Raw genomic sequence first — 21,123 nt, 5'->3', positions numbered from 1 at the left:
TACCAGGTATACTGTCGGAACATTTATAATAAATAATGCATAATGAGGTCTGCGATATGTACATAAACTAGAATGTAATCCTTCATTCCTACAGATTATGTAGGAAAGACAATTTCCCTACGGGGATCAATAAAGTATCAATTATTATTATTATTATTATTATTGAAGATTATTAGGAGACCCAGCAAGTAATTACAGAACGTACTGACTCATGTGTGCCTCTGAAACCAACATCACTAAACACTAAATCAACCATTAAATCCACTGTAAGTCAGTTCCCCTTTGACGGTCACTTACGCTAGGAAGGGAGAATTTATACGACAAACAGGCCATACAAACTCAACATAAATCAAGATTACTAACGTTGCTAACAGTCTCCAGAAAAAAACAATTACCTCTCACTGATTGCTACTGCAGCGATACTGCTGTGTTTAATACCAGTACACATCATATGACTGGAGAAGAGTGCTTTAAAAAAAGGATTAAGATTCAATTTACTGATAACCCGTGGCAGAAAAGAATATTTATGAGAATTTAGCCCGTCAAGGCTATGTAACTAAGCATTATAACAGCATTCTGTTAAATTTTGATTATGATAATTTATATAATGATGCTTAATATGTCTTAACTACTATATAAAACACAAAATGTCCATTTTAATCTGTGCACACATATGAATATCCAGAAAGAATGAATACATAAATTCAGGAAACAGGGGGGTAATAGAGGCACATGCAGGGAGGAAGGCGGGTTCGAATTCTCTTTGGGCTCACTGGACCATATGGGGTAGTTTAATGAACAGTGCAGATCAGGAGAAGATGATCATATGAACCCCCAATTACACAGACGCACACACAACTGGGCTACTTGCCACAGCTGTGAGTTTGGGAAGAATCATTACTAGAGCAAGTTGCTGGTGGCAAACCGCGACCCAGAATGTGAGGTCAGCCTTTTATTCCAGTAAGACAAAGAGGCCTCTCTGCCTCACAGCTTTGTTCATTTTGAGCTGCAGAGACAAGCTGTCTTTTATTATTATTATTATTATTATTTTTGTGGAGGCAAAAAGCTGGTAGGAATAGGAAAGGTGATGTGGCAGAAGAGGGGAGGTGCGGAGACGTTTGAACGCTCTCTGGCGGGGCGGTAAGTAATCGCGGCGCACAAAGAAGAGCAGTGTCTGCTGCTGGGCTGCGAGATCGTGACACAATTAGCGTGATTGCAGAAACAAACATGCTGGTGTGTAACTAGCTCAGTATTTGGGCGGATTAGTTTGACCTGGTATTCAGACACATTTCCGAAATGGAGCTTGTTTTAGCTGAACGCCGTGCACCACCGGGTACTTAGCTGGCAATGAGGGAGTGCTGCAAGGACGCGGAACGTGTGTTACTATCCCTTCTTTCAGGGGGGGCCCCAATCACCAGCGCTATGCCTCTTTTAACCTCTGGGGTAAACAGATACTGCTGCTTGATCTCAAAGCAAGTCACTGGACAGCACACTTCCTGTTTCATGCACAGCCTAGAAGTGCCACCTACAGACACCGAGTTAACCTGGAGGAATATGCAGCATCTGTTACTGCTTACATCAACAAGTGCGTGGACGATGTAACCGTCTTAAAGACCATCAGTACCCAAGCCAACCAGAACCCAAGGATGTATTCTTCTGAAAGCCTATGATACTCATTTTAAATTGGGAGACAATGTAGCCCTTAGCACAGCAAGGGCTGACCTTTCCTGCAACATCGGAGCTGCAAGAACATGTGTGCACTAGAAATTCTCATTCACTTACAAGATAACAAAGACTCATGGGTCTTATGGCAGCACATCCAGACCATCACAGATTACAACATGCCTACAAAGAAGATCATCCCTTTGCTAAGGAACAGGTACTATGCTGGTCCGCAGTGGACGTGAGTAAATGTGAGAGAAAATCCACACAAAGCTGCTGGACTGGACAGCAACTTGGGCCGAATATGCAAGCTAACTGGCTGGTGTGCTTGCAGACACCGCCAACATTTCTCTGAGCTGGGCAGTCACTCCAAGTGCTTCAAGGTCACCACCATCATGCTCTGAAGAAGTCACACTCAAAACTGTCATCATCGCATGCTAGTAATGCGAAAGGCTTGTCATGGAGCACATGGAAATTTAACTCTGAATTACACATTGCCCCTCACCAGTTTCCTTTTTGTCTCAACTCGTCCATCCTCAGCTCTTCCACTCGGACAGTTACCATTCAACAGCATCATCCCCTAGATGCTGACGGAGATGTTAAGGCTACTGATCTCCAGCATCTCCCGATGCCACTGGATTGAGAGACCTCAGATAGTCCACATGGGCAACAGCATCTCATGCAATGCTATGCTGTGCTTTGGTAGCCCCCAATGCTGTGTGCGCAGCCTATATCTGCTCAACCTGCTGACTTGTAACTGTATTGCAAAGTGGCTCAAACAGCATCATCAAGCTTGCCGATTATGTATACCAAAATATAGATCTAGTGAGTCATCATACTGAATGGAAGTGGAGGGGCTCTTGGACTGGTGCATGTACAACAGTGAATGAACAAATGAAATAGATAATTGTTGACTTTAAGATGGACCAATAGAGAGTCCGAGTCAGAAGCACCAAATTTTTTGGGATATATTTAGCCGAAGACCTCGTCTGCACCTTAGCCAAGTGTCGTCCCTTTCTGCAGCAGCTGAGTCTTTCACACACAGGTTATGCTCCCGCAAGCAAGGTCTCTCTAAGAATGAACTAAGTCTGATCGGGTTCACTAGAACATTGCTTCAAACTTTACTGTCCACGTCGAATGAAACTTCCGAGGCCTAAACCACCTGCACAGGAAATTCATGAATTTCCTGGTTCCTCCATCTGCATGTTCCAGCTCTGAAGGTCATTGCTGCACTCCCTGGCTCTTCCAAACAAGAGGACCCTCATCCTGGAGTCAAGTACTCCTGAACCATTCAGGACCATTTACTGTACAATCCAGAACTTTGAGTCCAAAAATCTGTGTAGTATTCTCGTTTCCTGCTAATATGCAAGTCGCAGCAGATAGAGGATGATGTCTCTTGTGCCAGATTAGCTAAACAAACTCTCTCCCCAGAGACCTTGGTACTGAACATGTCCATTTGTACATGTGTATAAAGTTTATCTTAGACACTGATTGCAGGCCTATTCATAGATGCTCTCTGATACAAAGGGGGAAACTTCATCCTAGTAAGAGTTTACCCTGCAGTTTATGACAGCCAGCTTGTAGTATCTGTATCTATTATAATACTCATTTTAGAATTTTAGAACTAATGTCCCCATAGACTGAGTTAAAGGCAAAGGGAAGATCCGCTGTGAATTCACTGATCACAGAACTTCATTTTGACTGTGGGGTCTGCTGGGGGTGGGGTAAATGAGGGTGGTACATTTGGGTCCTTGCTTTGTGATGTGCCCGTGGCTGCACTGCTTATCATTCACAAAAATGGTCGCCTCCCTTTTCTTACTGCTTCTGCATCCATAGCTGAAAAAATACAGATACCCAAGAAAAATAAAGTACATTTCTGTCCCATGCTTTGATAACTGAAACATATTATAGATAGGGATTATGAAGTTTAAATCAAATGTGTTTTCCACTACAATGATCAGAAACAACTCTCTTTTGTTACCTTTTATTTAAACTACTCATGAAAGAAAATAAATAAATCCAGGGTAAACTTGATAAATCTATCAAGAGATTAGACTCACTTAAAAACAGTGAGGCTCCACACCCCATACTGGGTAACATGCAAGTAGAATATCCCATGTATGCTAATCTGGATGTTTTGCAGCAAATATCTTAAAGACATAAAAACCAATTACTTATAACATGGGCCCATTATACACAAATTGAACAGACAAGCACTCTGCAAACACAAAAGGTAAAATCTGAGAATTCAAAACATTCATTGTATGCTTTAACAAGTCATATAGTATTATTGGGGGATGATTAGGCTGCACTGTATGCAAAACAAAAACAAATAGAACAAATAAGACACAGGATCTGCTGTAGTTGAAATTTAAGCTGTTAGAAGCATTAAAGTTTCAAAGACATAAAGTCTCACCTGTAATTATAAACACTGAACAACTACAGTATATATATACGCGTACCGGCCACATTAATAGGAACACCTGCTCACCTGCTTTTTCACGTAAGTATGCAGTCAGGCAATTATGTAGCAAAAGTTCAGGGTATAAAATACCGCAGACAGAGGTCAGGAGCTTCAGATAACGGTCAGATCAAACATCAGAATGGGGGACAGGCGACAATTCTGATCTAAGCAAGTCTGACTGTTGGTGCCGGATGGGGTGAATTAAGTATTTGAGATACTGTTGATGTCCTGGGATTTTCCTGAAGTGCAACCACTAGAGTTTACATAGAAAAGATGGTGGGCAACAGTACTGTGGGTGGAAACGCCTTGCTGACGCGAGAGGTCCGAGGAGAATAAGCCAACTGATTGAAGCTCAAAAGAAAGCTACTGTAACTCAAATAACCACTCTCTGTAACGGTGGAGAGCAGAAAAGCATCTCTGAATGCACGGCATGTCGAGGTGGATGGGCTACACTGACTACATCAGGACTGACTCCTGTCAGCAAAGAACAGGAAAGAAAGGCTATGGTGGGTGCAGACTCACCAAAATTGGACAGCTGAATATTGGAAAAATCTTGCCTACTCTAATAAATTTTGACTACTGCAATATGCAGATGGTAGGCTTAGAATTTGTGATAAGTGGCAGGAATGCATTGACCCAGACTGTTGGTGGTGGTATAAAGATTGGTGGAATGTTTTCTTGGCATACATTGGTCCCCTAATACCAACTGAGAATAATTTAAATGCTAGTCTGGGCATGGTTGCTATATGGCTACAAATTACCCATCCTGTACTGGCTACTTCCAGCAGGATCAAACTGGTTCCATGAACATGAGTTCAATGTACTTCAGTGGTTTTCCCAGTCACCAGATCTAAACCCAGCCAAGCACCTCTGGGATGTGGTGGTAGTGGAGATTTGCAGCATGAATGGACCAGAATTTCTAAGAAATGTTTAATTACCCTAATTAAGTCTACGTCATGAAGAAATCAGACATGTGAGAACAAAGGTGGACCTACCAAGCACTAGAATGGCGTTCCTCATAAAGTGGTTGGCAAGAGTACATCAGTCACATCCATAAAGAATATAAATCATAAACTACATATTTTTATTACACAAAATTATTGCTTAAAAATGACCTTAGAATAAAAAGAAAAAAAATGAAACCATTGTAATATACTTTTATATTGCTGGAGGATGACTAACAAAGTACAATACAATGTTCACACAAACAACTGTATTTCCAATGGAAGTAAAGTAGCTTTTTACATTACTTTCACTTGAAAACAATTATTTACACAATCTGTTGATATCTCGCCCAAACCAACTCATCAACTGTTGTGGCCTTCAAATGAAATAACTGATCAGTGATACACATCTATGGCCCTATGACAATCATGCGTACAGGGTCACAGCAAACCAATACAATGAGAACAATTATGAATGTTCACTTAATACATCACCTGCTACATCCACAGCACACCCCCCTGCGGTACTGATAAGCGAACCATACGACGGTTGACAAACACAGCTTTTATTATTCATTGGAAAAACATGACAAAAAAATACAATCATATTGGAAATAATTTCTGCAAATCTGAATACATGTAATTACTTTCTACACAGTACAAAACAGAGAGGCACACAAAACCACAACCTTGAGATAAAACTGTTGTCTTTTACATAAGGCTTGATGACATTCCGGCTTCTGGAACAACAGCTATGCATAGTTTGCTTTCCCAGATGAAAGACGGTCAGCGAGCCCCCGGGTCTAATGGCAATTAGGAATGGCTAATGGCTCGAAAAAAGTGGGAGATTTTTGTGTGTGAATATGTACTCCAACAATCTGCCTTCCAGCAAATCATCCAGTACAGGGTTGTGGGATATTTTTTTCGATCATAATCAAGAAATGAAGTAATGAAAATCCTTGGATCGTCCGACGCGCCGTTAGACCAAGCTGATTACCATGAGCATTTCCTTGGACTAAGTTTATATCTTTATGAAGAAGTTGCTTCGGGACTGGGGGCGGTTAGCTGGAGATGTCTCAGGCACTTTGGATGAGGAATGTTCTCCATGTGCACCAGGGCATAGTGACGAATGGCATACGATATCAGAAACTCCCCCCCACCCCCCCTACCACCACACAGGGGAGCAAGAAGGTTTAGCATCCCGCCCAGGAAGCAAATTTTAATAAATCATATTATCAGTGATAATAATTAGTGAAAATATGAGCTGAATCCCAAGTGCTAATATATGCACAGCTAAGGTAAATCACGACTACTGCTAATAATAATAATAATAATAATAAAAATTTTTTCCTTGACCGTGTTGAAGCAGTTCAAAGACTAGTAATGGTATCATGGGGAACACTGGGAGACACTGTCAGTTCATCACTCTCCTTCTGATTCGGATGCAGAATGATATTTACTAAATCAGCACAGGGAAACAAGGCAAAGCAGGAAAAAAATAAAATTAAAATCACACAACGGCAGTACCAGACTAACACCGCATATTCTCTTGGGCGACCCCTTGTGGCCATATTTCAAAAAAACAGGTAGTCGACAATGTCGGGTCATAAAAAGAAAACATATGTAAATGAAGACAATGTTATTCTGTATTTATGATGCAGAAATATTCCTGCGAAACAAGAGAAGATCCTTCAGCCTCCTGCCTTTCCTTGTTCTGACTGGATTCACAGTGGCATTCTTCAGAGTCAATATACATGTAACACGGAAAAAAGATAGCTTCCACTTTTTGCATGCATATGTAGGGTAGATCTGTGGCAGCAAGAGCGTGTGTGTGTGTGTGTGTGTATTAACAGTCCATTTCTACAGGCATACATTGCGTGTACAGCCACATCAATTTTACTGTTTTGTCTGTCTGCTGCAAGATCAGCAGTTTTCAACCTGTGTATCCATGGTAGAGATGAGGGATGAAAGGCTAGTCGAAACCCTGCCAGTCACTCTGCTCTGAGTCGTACTCTAGCTCCACCCCCACGCACCGTACCCCCTCCAGCAGCATGGGCGTCCCGTGATGGCGGTCTGTAGGGGGAGGGGAGGGAGCACAGCAATCAGTCAGTGCTCCGCCCAAGTCCAGAGGCCTCCATTTTCCAAGGTCTGCCTTTTAAATGCTTTATTTAGTCACCAATCCAGTCCAAGAAACCTCAACTGACATTTCTGGTCTAAAACATCTACTCTGCACCCCCGTCCATGATCATTTCAGATCAGAGTGTTAAGCTATATCAAAACCCACTCATATTACCTAAAAGTGCGGTACATAAAATAATCGTCGAATCCTCAACAGCAAGTCTGACTCACTATATACGTAGTGCACTATACAATACCCACAATGCACTGCAAATTATAATGTACAGATAGTGTTCACTACTGTGCTCCCTATATACCATAATTAAAAGAGAAGGTGGCATTTGTTGTCAATACAAATAAGATAAGGAGATAAGTGCAAGTGGGCAATATTGTATAAAAACGTAAGCATACTTCTGAAAATGTTATGCTAACTTGTGGTATGAGTGATATCTGCAAACACTGACATTTAAATAATAATATTCAGTTGTCACTGTATTTTACTCATGGCAGATATCAGCTATTAAAGGTGATTAGCATTCCAACACAGACTTGGGATATGGTATCCAAAAGCACTATCTGGTTTCACTCTCTATACCATAAAGTGCATTTCCTATATAGAGAACAGTGAGTGAATGAGTGAACCATTGTGAATACTGGCTTATAAAGTGTCTGACCAGCCGAGGAAGCCACAGTGGCACATTACACAAGAACTCCTGTGCAGACTGGCTTCCTTAATTAAACCCCCTTTGTACTGGAGGAGGCCGGATGGAGCCCTGCTACAGGCCCGCCTGCTTTCTTATATCCAGTCACTTCCGCGCAGAGGAGCTGCCATGACGCCGGGACACTCACCCATAACACGGGCCTGCAGCCTGACCCGCACAGAGGCGTCTTCCTTGCTCTCGCTCACCAGAATGACGTCTTCCTGCAGAACCCCCTCCTGGTGGGCCATGTACTCACACGTCACCTGCAGACCACCTGCATCACGGTGGGGTTGGAGGGAAGGATAAAGAGGGACAGGCTGCTTAGCTGGGTGGGGAAGGAGCAACGCGAAGTGTGAACGCCTCTCCCAACTGTTTCTCTGTGTGCATGTATTTTCCCTTAGTGTCAGGATCACAGGTCCACAAACGCCCACTTACATCCATAAGCGCTGCTCTTTTCCGCAGATGCATTTTCATCTATTTATTAAACATAGATGTTTCAGAGTTTGCCAGCATATAGAACCTCTTAGTGTGTCCAGTGGGTTCACAGGGGAGGCAGCCGGTGGGAGCTAGCGGCCTTGATGTTACTCGCTATGTGCGATTGTCATAGGTACTGAGGGGTTAACATTAACTTCGGAAACAGGCACAGCCGCAGCGCCTGATGGCTGGATAAATGCAGCACTGTGTCCTAGACACACAAGTTAATCTAAAGAGACCCACAGGACCGCTTATATAAAGACTGGGCAGGAACTGGGCCGGCTTCATACCGTTTCTTCCTCTGCTTACACAGTAAGAATTATTATTACCCTGCAAACCTCTCTCTCCTCATTCCACATATTCCCAGGTTGTACAGATTTCTTCCCTCACGTACATTTTAAGTGAAATGGTGTCTAAATTTTTCTTCCTATTTCAATGTGGGTGTCCTGTGATGGACTGGCATGTGGAGACCGACAAGGGGGTGGGGTGTGGCCGTAGCCAAACTCACGCACCCTCTGCCGCGTGCCTGATGTCCGTAACACTGAGGTGGGGGTTTGGCACTGGCGCCGGGCAAACATCCCTCCCCAAGGCCGGTACTTCCGGGAGCGTGAACACAATCTCGTACTTGTGCTGGATCTTCAGGAAGCCCACCTTCACGTGCAGGTAGAGAGAGCAGAGAATCCAGGGATTTAATGAAACTCAAAGCAAAATCTTAGTCAAGGACAGACAGCAGGAGAAGCAGTGAATATATGAGGCTGATGGTTTCCAAACGGGACATGTTCCCTAAAATGCTTCAAGAGCTGTACTCCTCATGCTGTCGTGAAGTTCAAACATTAAACATTAAAATTAATTTGACATGGAAGAAAACATACTACATTATTCTGAGAAAACTGGTTTGTGAATTATTATGCTGCCCTGGTTGATAAAATTTGCTCTTGCCAGCTCTGGCAAGACTGGATAACTGGCAAGACTGGAGGTGCAGCAAAGCTTTCTGAAGGCGTCAGCTGCAAAATAGACACTTTGAGGAAGAGAATCTCAGTGATTTTAAGAGATGTGATAGCACCTCCCACGCAAATACACCAGTCTACCCTGGCCTGGAAATTACTTTAAATGTTGCTTCCCACAGCACCTCCCTCACAAAGAACATAAGGGCAGGTCACAGAATACCACTGGAGGAGTAACTGCAGGCTGGGAAACGAAGACGTGACACCAGGCACATATTGTGCATTGGTGCAGCAAGAACATGCATGTTTATAAGATTTTACTTTATGTACATGGTGGATATCAATAATCTGCATGAGAGGTAAGGAGCATGCATTGATACATTGAGTTGCTGCACCCATCACATAACAAACCACCTCAGGGATGACAACCTAAGTGCAGCCATGTGGTGGGCGATATCTCAGCATATATCTCAGTTTTTTTCCAGAGGCTGGAGTGCCAATCCTGCCAACAACCCCCAAGATTTTCCCTGTAAGTTGGAGGGCCTCCTTGTAGGGCTTTGATGTAGATTAACATCATACCCAGGATGAAGCAATTGCAGGTTAAGGGCCTTGCTCAAGGGCCCAGTGGAGTAGAATTACTCTGGGCATTCATGGGATTTGAACCAGCAACCTTCCAGTGGCTGGCACAGATTCCTAGCCTCAGAGCCACCACTCCACTCTGAATGAAAAAACAAAAAATAATATCTTGGCTTAGACTTTTTTCGAAATGAGGTCTTTTTCAAAGAGGTAGCAAGTCATCACAAAGCCAAAAAAAACAGGAAAAAACAATTGGAGACAGCAAAACCATAGTATTACTTAGCTGTTTCAGAAGTAATAAAAAAAATATAAAACTTAAGGTACAGAAGTAACACCCCCTAAACCTTTTCAGACACTATGCACCTGTAAGCTACATCACATACTGTATTGTAGGCTCAGCACAAGCCTTTAAAAGAATATTAGAACTAAGTGCTGAACTGTAAATAGATGTCAGACTGCCAGTAGAAAAAGAAGGCATTTATCAGAGGTGTCTTTTCTCTATAAAGTCATTTCTACAGCCACGAAAAGTCTGAGAGCTGGTATATGCAACTGCTAGCCCTTCTCGGTCTTTGCCAGGCTGAGCTGACACTGACATGCCACAGCTGTAACCACCGTGATCCATTCAAACACACGTGTGGGTCAACAATGCTACAAAGCACTAGCTCCGTGTGTTATGACTGGAAGGTGGCTGGCTCAGATTCTACGGCTGGCAGAGTGATGTCACCATCGGGCCCTAGAGGAACGCCCATAGCCCAAACTGCCCTGCTTCACACAGGAACATCACTTTGGATAAACACATACCTTAAGTAAAAAATATTATTCCTCTTGCAAAAAACACTTGGTTCCTCCAAGGTGTACAGATATAGAAAATCGAGAGAATTCAATGACACCAATGACATTTTGCTTCCTTTGCTGGTGGTTGGTTTGACCTTGTTAGCAGATTATCCTCAAATATATGATTTACTTCAAAGGTTTACACCTGACTGGCAGTTCTTTTGAACCTGGAAGGGCAGCCTGATTTAACAACAGGGAAAGAGAATTTCAACATTTCACCCTCTGACTTCTTTAGACTGAACCCTGACATTTAAAATGACGACGAAAGTTGTTCGTTCCTTTTCCATTTTTAGCGTTCTCATAAATGACAGCTCTTCAGAATAATGATCTTTAATGAGAGTCAAAAAAGCCACAAATGCGGCAATTAATGCTTTTCTGAAAATCCTGCCCACTCACCTTCACTAGGAAGTTGCCGTCCACCTCAGGGATCACCATGACGACAGAGTCATGCAGCTTCTCATCAAAATGGACATGGGAGTGGGCACCGGCGTCCTCAGAGAAGCGGACCCCCCCTGCCTTTGAGGTTGACTCTGTGGACAACAAAGCACAGACACACACATACAGACACACACAGTGAGTCTATTTTCAGGAAACCATTTAACAAGCCATGTCTTGGTTATGCATCAAAATGTACCCATTATTGCAGTAAACATTATGAAGTGCAGGACAGCACAACACGTACTACTGTCTCCTGACACCTCCAGTTTTAGGGGTTTAACTCCTGCTCTGCACTCTGCCCTTAGCACAGCAATTTAAGGACTTTGACTGACAGTGATTAGGGAACATGAGCCCGACAGACAGACACTTCATTGACTGAGTTTTGTGGCCACTATAGAGGTCTCTGGTGGTAAAGCAGGAGTTAAGATAGAAGACAATGCTTGTGCTTTGCCAGTCAATATACATCCATATCCTCACCTACGATTGTGAGCTGTGGGTGACGATAGACCGAACAAAGTCACAAGTACCAGCAGTCAAAATGAGGTTTTTCCATAGGGTTGCTGGACTCAATCGCCCTTGGGGGGGGGGGGGGGGGGTGAGGCACTCAGGAATCTGGTGGGACCTCAAAATAGAGCTGCTACTCATGAAAAGTCAGCTGAGCCGGTTCAGGCATCGTATGCGGACAACAACCTGAAGGACTCCCAAGGGGGCTGTTCCAGGCACATTCCACTGGATTACACCTGCCGGTGGATAGGGAATGTGTAGGAGTCCCCCAGAAGGGAGCATCTACCTGCTTCTGTTCTGACAAGCGAGGCATGCAGCCGTCATGACCCTCACCAGGAGTAGCACATGAAGAAGCACAGAAAGCTCTCTGAACAGCTTACCTCCTTTCTTTGGGAACCCGACCCTGATCCAATCATATAAACACTCATTATAGCTCTCAGAAGGCCTTGGGTCAAGTTATCACCTTACTTTCACACAAAATATATTTAGGAGTATTAGAAGTCCACATTTCACTGACTTGCCCAATAGTAGACAACAACACCAGCAGAGAGCAGTTTTTACCATCACCGTGTTTCAGAACTACAGCAAATTGTTTGAAAGAAGAAGTTAACGGAGAGGGACGTGGAGTGTCCGGAGCAAAGGGAGGCTACTGCTGGGCTGGACTCTCTGGCTGTCTGCTGTGCCAGCAGGCAGATGGCTGGGGGGATTACAAGGCTGGCTGTTACATGGCTGAGAGGAGACAGTAACGGATACAGGACGTCTCTGGTGTAGCTCGTGCGTCTGCAGATGCCATCCCATCTCATCCCGTCTACCAAAAGGCCTGAAAGTAGGCCAGACAGATCCTTATTTTAAACCCTGCAATCGGCACATCATCTGTTTGGTGAAAGAAATTCGGTTTCTGGAAATTAAATCATTCAGCAGACGTGGGGTGACTGGCAAATCAAGAAACTGGGGAGAAATAGCACTGGCTTAAAAAGGGCCATTTTCAAGTTGACTGTAATAGGAATCTGCAGTAAAGAGAGATCTGGTCTCCAATACCACAGAGAGATTTCTCCTGCTTGGTTACTTGGTGTGCAGATAACAGTCCTCTCTGCCTGTCTCATTTAATCTCTCCCCCAGGATCTCCAATGCCTTCCTAGGGCATTTATTATTTTATACATCTTATCAGACACACAGCATGTAACAGCAATGCACAATTCTCTGTATAATAATCAGCTCAGTATTTTTAAACCAACTCCTTTACTGGGATTTATAACCTGGGATTTATATCCTGGAACTTAACCCCTAGATTGCCGACCAGGTCTCCTCCAGCTATCGGCCTGCTTTTCTGCTCTCTCTTTCAGCCCTACTTTTTCATCTTTCCACTCCACCCCACCCTGGCCAGCATACTAGTTCTCTTTCACTTCCTCTCTACTAATGAATACTAACGGCATTCAGAGTGACGATGCCTGCGGTTTTGTCCTGTGACTGCACTGTTCCATCCTTTATTCTTTCACTCTTCCCGTCTTCTGGCCCACTCTTTGCCAAGGAGGGACATCACAGTACCTACCAAACGATAAAGCCTTAAAAGATAATATAGACACGGATGCTGTCAAATGCACTGGGATTCACAGCATCACGTTACACGACAGAGACTGCTAGGACTCTCGGAGTGTGTGTGAAGCTTTACTAAATTGGCTTGGGCTGTGGGGAGGATGAGGGCAGTTTGATAGTCAGGATACCTACAGCTGGGATTTATAAAGTTATTGGTGAGTTTTTATTGATCACCATGGCAACATCCATGCCCATCCACAGAACACATAGTAGGCTCATTTTCCCCCCAGTCATACACACACAGACACACAGACCTGTATTCATATCTTTGTGGGGACCGTACATTCATTTGTATGGGCAAAACCCTACTCCCAACAAAGACAACCTTGAACCCTACCCACCCCTAACCTTAACCATAAGTAACCAAACAAAATACAAAGTCTTTATGCATTTTTAGTTTTTTGGTTGCAATCACAGATTTTTATAAAAATGAATTTTCTCCTTGTGGGGACTGAAAAAATGGTCCACCCAATGTCGAAATAGCGGGTTTTTAATTACATTGGGGGGACAAATAATGTATATCTGACCTACACACATAACACAAAAACACAGAGAGGCAGGTTATAGCCATCCTGTGTGTGGACACAGGCTACACTTTGTAAATTTTTATCACCAGGGGGAACTGGTACAAAACAAAAATGAGACATTAACATATAGTATTGAAAGTATGATCAACACTGAAAGATAAAGCAGGAACTGGCCAGGGGAGGGACCATGTCTGAGTCATTTAATATTCGCTTTTTGGAAAAACTCCCCAAACTCAAGATAGGACTGCTACTGTAACATAATGTGATTATTTACAGAGAAAAAACTGGGAATTTCTGTTTTCTTGAAGGATCATCAAATACTCATGGCACAGAAGTAGCCGAAGCAATACAATGCAATACAAAGGTGCCAAGAGAGTGACCGGTAAACCCTCCAACAACTATTTAAAACCAGAGCCTCATGCCAGTGTCATTCAAGGTATCACCAGGCACCATCAGTCTACTGAAGGTCATGCGTACAGGTGAAAAAGCCACATAATCCACTTTATTATACAACTACTGCGTTCTTCACTGTCAATCTGCACCACATTTACAAGAAACCAAACTGCTGACACTGCATACGGTGAAACAACTTCGCTGGTATCTGACCGTAAATACCTACAATTTCTCATCATGACATGTTCTTCCTGAAGCATCTATTAATTTTCTCATGCTTATACTTTTCTTAGTCATGGTCGCAGAGGGGAGCAGAGACGACATGAGGCAGCGGCACACCCCGCACGAAATACCAGACTACGAACAATGAAGTAAGTCCTCGAAAACCAACAGAACCTGCATATTTACGACTTAGAAGTTGCCAGGTGACTATGCAGGACACACAGTTGCGGCATATTTTTGCCAAAACTAGCTTATAAGGCACTGGTTTTGTTACAAATTGAGACAGTAATAGAGGACAGCAGGGTTTTGGACTGATCCAAGGACTTCATTACAGTAACAAAACGTACATGAGACCTTGCCAACACAGAACGACTTACCTGAAGCACACCCAATACATACCAACCACTTCAAAAGCACCCAACAAACCATCCTGAATTTTATGCATTTAATATATAATAATATATAATAAACACACAGTACACAAACAAAGATTTTGTTTCAACCAACCACTTGAGTACTCTGTGACTTTTTACATCCAACTGGTTGGTTAAAAGAAAATACAGGTCTAGATTTTTACTTTCTTAACTTGATCTATCCACCTCTCCTTAGTATTCACCGGCAATACAGAAGGTCCGCATGACATCTACAAGTGAGTGAGGATACTACAGCCGCAGCATTCGTCAATGCCTCTCACAAGGCTAAAAAAAGGGGAACAGGGCAGTGTGCAGCTCAGACGCTGTGCCTGCGATCAAAGGATTGCCGGTTCAGGTCTTGTGGTCGACAGCTGTGGTTTCACAGCTGTGCCCTGCAGCGGGGGCCTTAACCCCCAGTCGCTCCAGGGAGATCCTACTTTCTCAAACATGTTGGTCACTTTGGATAACAGTGTCTGTTAAATAAATGTAATACAATCGATAGGAGAAAAAGACAGAGACATACTCTTCTTTGCCGTGGCCATTCTGAGGCTGACAGAACTCCAGGTATCACAGTGACATCATCCTGGACCTCCCGTCTCACAAAGATTCCTAGAGAGAAACACAGTGAAAGGCAGGTGAAGAAGAGCAACACAGTCTCTCTCTACTGTCGATCTAATAGTATCATAAAACAATACTATAAAACAAGCTTATCTTGTCTGATAAACAGTAAAAAGCAAGTCAATTAAAAAGACTCTAAACAAAAATTATGTTCCCCACACCACAGTGAGTAAGCATTTTCCCTAATGTAAAAACACAAGAACTCAAAGACTGGCTGGTCCAGGTAGATTGAATCAAAGCCATGTCACAGTGCTTCTTCATCCACCATGCACCACTCATCACCCCCCTGCCAGAAAGCTTCAGTGCTGGACAATTTCAGGCTGGACTTCAAGTCAACAAATGTCATTAGGAAACAGATCACACATGGCCCACCTGTTTATACTAATTCCTTATGTATAGATATGCATCGCGATGAACTTGGCAAAGCACTGGGAAAGTTAACTTAAAGCCCAGCTGAATAATAAAGACAGCATGACACATGTAACAGGACAGAGAAAGCAAATGGCAAAGGCCACCTCACCCTCACAGATGCACTGTGTCTGGGGGTAAACAGATAGTTTTGCGGGCAGGGCACCATGCAAGTACAAACAAAGCGACTCCTGCTGACATCCTGAGAAGCCGTCAGACAACACCCACAAAACCTGTGGCTTCAGCAGGACGCGGTCACACAACTGCCGTATATGTTACAGGTCAAGCAGGTGGTGCAAGAGATGTGTCACTGACCACAGACCAATTAGAACAAGGACATCCTTATCTTACAATGGGTGACTGCTCAACCATGGCACATGGATGTAATGAAGCTTGGAATAGCATGAGAATACAAAATAAAGGCCCTTCGTGTTTTGGGAGTGCCAAGACTCATTTAGCACGGTGCATCACTTTAAAGCAAAAGAAAATTCACTGTCTATAAAATTAAACCTCCATCTTGTTCCAAACACACATTATAAATAAATCTTACAGGTGTTACCCTCTCTGGCTCACTTAAAATGTCCTTAAAGGGTGAGGACAGTATGCATGTAAAACTAAAATCATACCCATCTATCTTCTATAACCACTTATCCAAACTATATGCTTTTGGGCACTGAGTGGAGACTCACACAAACAAGAGAACATGCGCTGAACTCCATATGCAATGGAAAACGGGAATCAAACTCACAACCCTAGAGGTGTGAAGGCACTGTGCAACCCACTGATAAGTTACATCACCCTAGAGGTAGTCTAAATATATTTATTTATATTTATTCTATCAAGTACTTTATAAACACTAACCTCTGAAGATTTCTAAAACCTAACCATAAAACAGTGTGTCATAATTTCAGTTTTCTTCTCACATATAATCACATTCAACTACCACCATCCCCCTTCAACGGGGAAGTTGAGGCTGCTTGTGTGTCAACACCCCCTGCATTTCCTGATCAAGAGACCCCTTGCAGCCCGTAGGGGCAATAACATCCAAAAGCATCACGCTGAGCACTGCCATCCACTAGGACTACGTGTTCAACCTATTTCTGTTCACCATACTGACTTACAACTCGACTGCTCAGATAGCGCCATCAAATTTGCTGATCACATGACAATGGTGGGCTAGGATTTAAAGATATGCAAAGGCCCGTGGACCAAATCTATCTGAGGCCTCTTAAACTGAGAGCATGCTTATTAAATCATCTGAGATGATATATATATACTCCCACTGCAAATCAAGCGATCTGTGGTCGGGAGAATCAAAAGCACCACTTTTTTGTGGAGTACACCTAGTCAAAAAAAAAGCACCTGGACTCTGAACATCTCTACCTAAACCAAGAAGATGCAGTATCATCTCTACTTCCTGCAGGTCTTTCACTCCCCATTTATGACAAATCCCACTGGACACGACTCCATTGAATCATACTGAAACAGTTAAGCAGAGACCCTTAAACGGTAAATATTTTAACCATCGTTCAGTTGGACAGAATAAGTGGTGTGACTATTCGAGTCCTGCATTTATAACAAGAAATGCAGGGGAAAGCTTGCACATACATTTTTCTTGTGTTTATTAAACACTGATCTCTGAACTCTTAAGATACTATCAGTCAGTACGGGTGTAACTCAAAACAAATTCTAAAATTAGTACTGGTAAATGAGAAAAAGTGAACATTTTTTTTCTATAAATATCAAACCACTGCGATATCAACTACACAGATTTACGATGCATAAAACAGCTAGACTGCTGCTGTGATGGACCACCCCAGACCATTTCCAACGACCCACTGTCACTGGGGAAAATGTGACGGCAGTTATAAATTAAACTGATAAGTTACTGGCGTGTCATTTAGTTTTATTTTACATAGTTACACCACTGACACCTCCCGCAGCTGTGTGTCGCATTCGGTGGCATTAAAGAGCACGGCTTCAAATATTATTGAAAAAAACACAAAAGCAACTAATACCAAAACATTACAAACAACCAAATTTACCGACGTCTGTAAAATTCGCTCGATTATTAAGTTATTCTGAATATCGTACTTCAACCTTCTGAACTAATAATAGATTCACCAAGCCCACACGCACCTGATTGCCTGAATTCGCGCTTCTCCAAACTCCGTACAGTCAGCCAGCTCGCTACTCACACTCGTTTCCACTCAGTCCCAGAACTACCGAAACCGCCGGAGCCGGACTAACCCGCGGCGTCACCGCAATGCGACGGGTGTTTCGTCCAGTTGCCGTCGATGACACCACTAACGCGCTCCCAAAATGCGCAACACAGTTCCTTCCTTGCGTTACTGTTGTCACTTGTCACTACACGACCCACAGCTACTGTTCTATTTGCAACACGCATGCGCGCCGACTTCACGCATGCGTATGCCTCATCACATGATCCTCTCGGTCCGAGCTGTACCGCGCGCCTGTGTGTTTGCTCAGCATGTGAGTGTTTGTTTTCATGGCCGTACTGCGTTTCTGTGAATATTATGGAAATCCTGGCTCTCTTTATTTGTGATACTTGCTTCTCATTTCAGTGTTATTAATTCGAAAGTTATGAACGCTTTTTAGCATTCTTTGATGCGAATGGTGTCTCTGGCAACGGGGCTGCGTGTGCCGGTGAAGCCCTAGGTCCCGGGACCATCCACTCCACGCGGTTACGGTCGCCGTGCATCAGGTACACGTGATCCCTGCGGTGTGTGAGCGGCCGGACGGCAGCCAGCCCAAACTGTATGTACGGACGCGTTCTGCGGTCCCGCGCTCATCCTCCCCTTGCCGGAGTGTTTACGCAATTTTTCAGTCAGTGCCTGTCCAGTTCTGTGGGTCCGAAAAAAACCCAGCTCCAAAAACATCCAACCCCATCTGTCTACATGATTCATCCCTGCTGCCCTGACCACTCGTTTCATGAATTGCTTTGAAAAGGCTGGTTAAGGGTTACGCTATATCTGTTCCACCCTTTATAATTCCTATGACCACTGATCCGCTTCAGTCTGCCTGTCGCCAAATTCAAGATTGAAATTCGTCACATGTACGAATGTAGTGGCAAACCATCAATGAGATTAAATGGCTGCTACTGTACACTGCAATAAACAAGGTATAACCAATTAACCGAGGTATAACAAAATTAAGAAATAAGCATGAAATATAGAAAAAAAAGATATAAAAGTAAAAATAAATGTTAGAAGAAGATATGAGATAGTATTTAAAATGCAGATTGCAGTTTTCAATCGGTGGTGTCAATGATCCTAATGGCCTGGGGGTAGAAGTCCATGGCACAGGTGGTGAGTGTCTCAAACGATATGTAATGCCTTGGATCTACAATCGTGTATGCAGCTGTCCTGCAGAGTGGGCAGTTTTGTCCTGGGGATTTATTTGGCGTTTCGTATCACCCTCTGCGGGGCTCTGTGGTCCTGGAGCTACAGCTGTCATACCGAGCAGTGATGCTCCCAGAAAGCACAGGTCCTACAGTATCGCTGTAGAAGGTTTTTGGTTGTGCAGAGGAGATAGGCCCACCGATGATGCCATCTCCTATGTCCTTCATACCACTCTCACCCACTTGGACAGTGACAGGGGGAACTATTTCAGAGATTGTAGATTTTATTTCAGCTATTCAATACCATATATAGTCCCTCCAAACTCAAAATACTGTGTCTGAATGCATCCCTCTGCTGTTGGGTCCTAGACTTTCTCACTGGCAGCCCCGAGGTAACAGAGGAGGGATCGATCCTGTACTTCAGCTCCCATCACCCTCAAAATTGGCACCCCCTCAAGGCTGTGTACTGAACCCCCTGCTATACTCCTCATACAAGCATGATAGTATAGTCAAGCACAACTTATACAAAATAGTGACGTACACGTACAACACAGTTGTGATTGGCCTGGTCTCTGCAAATCATGAGAATGTCTACATGGATGATTTGGATAGTCTGATACAGTGGTATCAGATTAACTGCCTCTTGCTCAGTACCTGCAAGACTAAGGAGATGAGGATGGACTTTAGGCAAAAACAGTGCAGTCCTCTCAGCATCAAAAGGGAACTGGTCGAGAGTGTGAAGACCTTAAGATGACTCGGAGTCTGTATCATTGATCACCTCACATGGTCCAATCACATACCTTATCTGATAATACCCTGCAACGGCCATCCATTATAGGCAACTGAGGAGGTTCGAGGTCTCACCAGCCATTCCCAAAGCTGCCTATCCTGGAGCATTCGGGAGCATCCTTACTAGGGGAATCTCAGCCTTATTTGGTTATTTCTCTGCCCTGGACCGCAAAGCTCTGCAAGGGGTGGTATGTTCAGCTGAAGGCATCTGCAAAGCTGACCTGGCCTCCCTGCAGGACACCTCAGACGATGTAGGAGCACAGCTGCCAAAATCAACAGGGACACATCCCACTCTAAACAACTACCAGGCTGAGATCTAGAAAGTGTGTCTGCTGTCTCTCGGTAATAGCTGAGAGGCTCAGAAGAAGCTTCTACCCGCAAACCATCATCTTACGAAATATTTAATTTTTTAAATCTTAACATTTGCTCCTTATTTATGCATCTCACACTTTATTGGTACTTGCTGCACATCTCTGGTCTTTTCTGTCTGTATAACTCTGGGTTCCTTATATTAATTACATTATTACCTTTTCAGCTTTACAGCTTTCATGATTTTTGGCGGAGATGACCACTGGCCATCTCACTGCAGATTATAGTCTGACTGTATACCTTGCATGTGGCATGTAAAACACATGAATTCAATTGATATACAGTATGCTACCCATGACTTAAGACTGGTGATGACCCAGGCAGTACTGATGAATGCAGTACACATGAATAAACGTGTATCAGCTACAGATGATGACTTCCAACTGAAGCCCCTTATCAGAGCACATATCGTTTCTAGGGGAATCACATGACTGATACTATTGTGGTGTTGGTCTGAATATAAAGAAGCTAAAACATCACTGCTGTGTGAGGAGTGTTTCGCTAGTTTTTGGATTTCAGTGTTGAGTAATGGAACCTACCGGAAAGAGGGAAAGTTCTATTATTTGGGTTATTTGCATTGTGTTGTTCTTTCGCATGCATTTTAAAAAACGTAGTATCCTCGTGTTTACATATCTAGCATTTTATTTCATTGGCTCTCAAACTGTCTGTGTATCGGTGTATTTTAGCATCAGTCATAATGGTGGTAAGTGGCAAGGGATGGTAACAACCGTCTCTGACGTCACCCCTCCGTCCCCCAACCTAGGGTGACGA

The 21,123-nt window shown here is 43.4% G+C and overlaps 1 protein-coding gene across 2 annotated transcripts; it reads right to left on the bottom strand.

Moving 5' to 3' along the window:
• Positions 1-6,416: 6,416 nt before the first annotated feature.
• On the bottom strand, positions 6,417-18,235 carry c12h20orf27 (chromosome 12 C20orf27 homolog). Of its 2 annotated transcripts, none has more exons than XM_048971053.1 (6): positions 18,084-18,235; positions 15,331-15,416; positions 11,114-11,247; positions 8,876-9,014; positions 8,038-8,163; positions 6,417-7,143 (listed from the first exon to the last, which is right to left on the bottom strand). In XM_048971053.1, exons 2-6 carry the CDS (start codon positions 15,347-15,349, stop codon positions 7,043-7,045), a joined length of 519 nt encoding a protein of 172 aa, XP_048827010.1. In that variant the 5' UTR covers positions 15,350-15,416; positions 18,084-18,235; the 3' UTR covers positions 6,417-7,042. The 2 variants fall into 2 exon arrangements, with proteins under 2 accessions (XP_048827010.1, XP_048827009.1); XM_048971052.1 differs by having other exon boundaries at positions 17,973-18,224.
• Between the last annotated feature and the right edge of the window lie 2,888 nt (positions 18,236-21,123).

This window comes from Brienomyrus brachyistius, chromosome 12 (assembly GCF_023856365.1).
Source record: "Brienomyrus brachyistius isolate T26 chromosome 12, BBRACH_0.4, whole genome shotgun sequence".
In the NCBI taxonomy this organism is placed as follows: domain Eukaryota; kingdom Metazoa; phylum Chordata; class Actinopteri; order Osteoglossiformes; family Mormyridae; genus Brienomyrus; species Brienomyrus brachyistius.
This window is presented reverse-complemented; position numbering and strand designations above follow the sequence as displayed.